The sequence below is a fragment of the Empidonax traillii genome, unplaced genomic scaffold (assembly GCF_003031625.1).
Source record: "Empidonax traillii isolate 1590-97213 ecotype Southwest subspecies unplaced genomic scaffold, ASM303162v1 scaffold4362:size17841, whole genome shotgun sequence".
Taxonomy (NCBI): Eukaryota; Metazoa; Chordata; class Aves; order Passeriformes; family Tyrannidae; genus Empidonax; species Empidonax traillii.
The window spans coordinates 15,164-17,841 of record NW_020959555.1 but is presented as its reverse complement, the minus strand read 5'-3'; the positions used below and the strand labels follow the sequence as shown (position 1 = coordinate 17,841).

The 2,678-nt window shown below is 49.0% G+C and overlaps 1 protein-coding gene across 1 annotated transcript; it reads right to left on the bottom strand.

The window, feature by feature from the left end:
* Positions 1 to 159: 159 nt before the first annotated feature.
* On the bottom strand, positions 160 to 2,541 carry LOC114072895 (serine/threonine-protein kinase 4 homolog A-like; the record flags this gene model as incomplete). Its single annotated transcript, XM_027910719.1, has 4 exons — positions 2,343 to 2,541; positions 1,114 to 1,293; positions 578 to 703; positions 160 to 318 (listed from the first exon to the last, which is right to left on the bottom strand). Coding segments are annotated over exons 1-4 (618 nt in total), but the record flags the coding sequence as incomplete, so codon positions are not given.
* Positions 2,542 to 2,678: the final 137 nt, after the last annotated feature.

Below are 2,678 nucleotides of genomic sequence, written 5' to 3'. Positions count from 1 at the left end.
TGAGGCCAAAAGACTGGATGTACACGAGTTCATGGGCAGTTTCCTGTTCAATGTTCATGGATTTTCTGAACTAGGCCATGCAGAGGGGGCAAGTACCCCCAGGGACAGTTATTCCTATGTCTCCTGTGAGGGAAACTGACTAAATGAGAAGTTAAAAACCCCTTTTCCAGGTGTCAGTGGCTGGGCACTTACTGATTTAATTCCTTCAGGCTCTGCTGCTCCAACAACAGCTGCAGCTTCATTGTCCACTTCCTCTTCTTCACCCTCTTGTCCAGGAAGAGAGGGAGCCAGAAGAGGTTCTGGTGCCACTTTTGTGCCCTGGGGACAGTCAGTCATGTCAGTGACAGTTACCATTCTGTGCCTTGAGAGCTTGGATAGTTACACACAATAAGAAAAGGCTAATTTGACCCTCTGCCAATTTCTTGTTCAACGTTCATGGCTTTTCTGAACTAGGCCATGCAGAGGGGCAAGTACTTCCAGGGGACAGTTATTCCTATGTCTCCTACAAGAAACACTCTGACTAAACTTGGAAGCTCAAAGTCCCTTTTTTTCCAGGTGTCAGTGGCTAGGCACTTACTGATTTAATGCCTTCAGGCTCCTCTGCTCCAACAACAGCTGCAGCTTCACTGTCCACTTCCTCTTCTTCACCCTCTTGTCCAGGAAGAGAGGGAGCCAGAAGAGGTTCTGGTGCCACTTTTGTGCCCTGGGGACAGTCAGTCATGTCAGGGACAGTTCCCATTCTGTGCCTTGAGAGCTTGCATAGTTACACACAATAAGAAAAGGCTAATTTGACCCTCTGCCAATTTCTTGATCAATATTCATGGATTTTCTGAACTAGGCTGCGCAGAGGGGCAAGTACCCCCAGGGGACACAGTTATTCCTATGTATTTAGGAATAGTTATTCCAAATAACATAATTATTCCTATGTGTCCTGCAAGGGACACTGACTAAGGTTGGAAGCTCAAAGCCCCTTTTGCAGGTGTCAGTGGCTGGGCTGAAGCACCGTGTCATGGCAGGCCTCCAGCCCTCACAATCTTCTTCAGTCCCTGTCTGCTCAGGAACTTGCAGCTCTGAATGACACCCAAGGCGCTGCTAATCTAATCTGGCACTTACTGATTTCATTCCTTCAGGCTTTGCTTTATCAACATCCTTCTGTCCTTGCTCTTCTTTACTCTCTTGTCCAGAAACAGAAGAGGCCAGCAGAGGTTCTGGTGCTGGTGTTGTGTGTCTCCTGGCTGCATCAATCAGAGGAGCCAGCTCGTCAAGATTCTGGGATTTTTTCAAAAACTTATGCTGCTCAAAGGAAAAAAAAGAAAGAAAGAGCCATTACTATCCAAAAGCAGTTTCTCACAGATTGCAGTGGAATTCCTCTGGTTACCCACAATACACTTGCTGTCTCAGGCCTTTTTCCATTTCATAAAACTCAAGAGACTCACTTAGGTTCCTCTTCTCTAAAGACTTGGGCTATTTTAGGGGTCAAAAATGAGGAGGAGCACAAGCCGTTCCTCGGGAAATCCCAATCCCTCTAAGAAAGCTCAATCGCAGGAGGATGCAGGTCTGTGTCTTGTTCTGAAGAGCACTGAGGTGGAGGTTCTCAGCACCCAGACAAGAGCAGGGACACAAGGGGCAGAGCATGATGGACTCAGCTCTGGCTTGCAGGGAGAGCAGTGTCTGCATTTCAACCCTTCCTGCTCATAGGCAATTCTCTGACCACTTGGCTGCCACTGCTTCATTGGCTTCCTCCTCCACCAACACCATTTCAGCCCTCTGCTCCTGCTATTATTCTACTCCAGGTCTTTTGCCACCAGCTACAACCAAGTGTACTCCCAAAGTCCAAGCCAGGGCCACAGATGGTGGAACACCTTTCCTCTGAGGAAAGGCAAGGAGAGATGGCCCTGGAGAACAGAGGGTCTCGGGGAGAGCCTATTGTAGCCTTTCAGTCCTTCAAGGGGACCCATTTTTTAGCAGGGCCTGTTGCAATGGGACAAAGGGTTGTGGTTTCTGAGTAGAAGAGGATGGATTCTGGTTCCATCCAAGCAAGTCATTGTTTAGAATGAGGGTGCTGAAAGCCTCAGGAAGGGGATACCCCATCCCTGGTTGGCTTGGACAGGGCTCTGAGCAACCTGGTCTGGCTGAAGATGTCCCTGCTCATTGCAGAGGGGTTGGACTAAATGGCACTTAAAGGTCCCTTCTGAACCAAACTATTCTAGGATGCTACTTAGTTGTCATTTGAAAAGCACCAGGACCAGAGATGAGTAGGAGGGGAGGCCACCTGCTGCCTCTGAATTTAGCTGATGAGAAAGCCCCTCCCTGGACAGCTGCTTCACCTGCAGCCACTTTACCTTCAGCAGCTGACTGGCTGTCCATCGACGCTTCCCTTTCTGGGTCAGGCAAGACTTCAGAAAGGAACGGAACACAGGAGACACATCTCTGGGAGTCTGCAGCTGTGGTGGCTTCTTCTTAGCCTTGGGACAGAGGACACACAAGACAGCCATTAACCATCCCTCCCCGAGAGGAACAGCTCCAGCACAGGCCAGACCTTCCTTTCTAAAACGGAAAACTTCCAAAGACATTGGCTACTACAAGGAGCTGTGCTAGAACAGCCTTGTAGAAAGGTATTGGGTAATAACTAATTGTGGCAGTACTAGAAGCAGTGACCTCCCCTGAAAGGCTCAGGG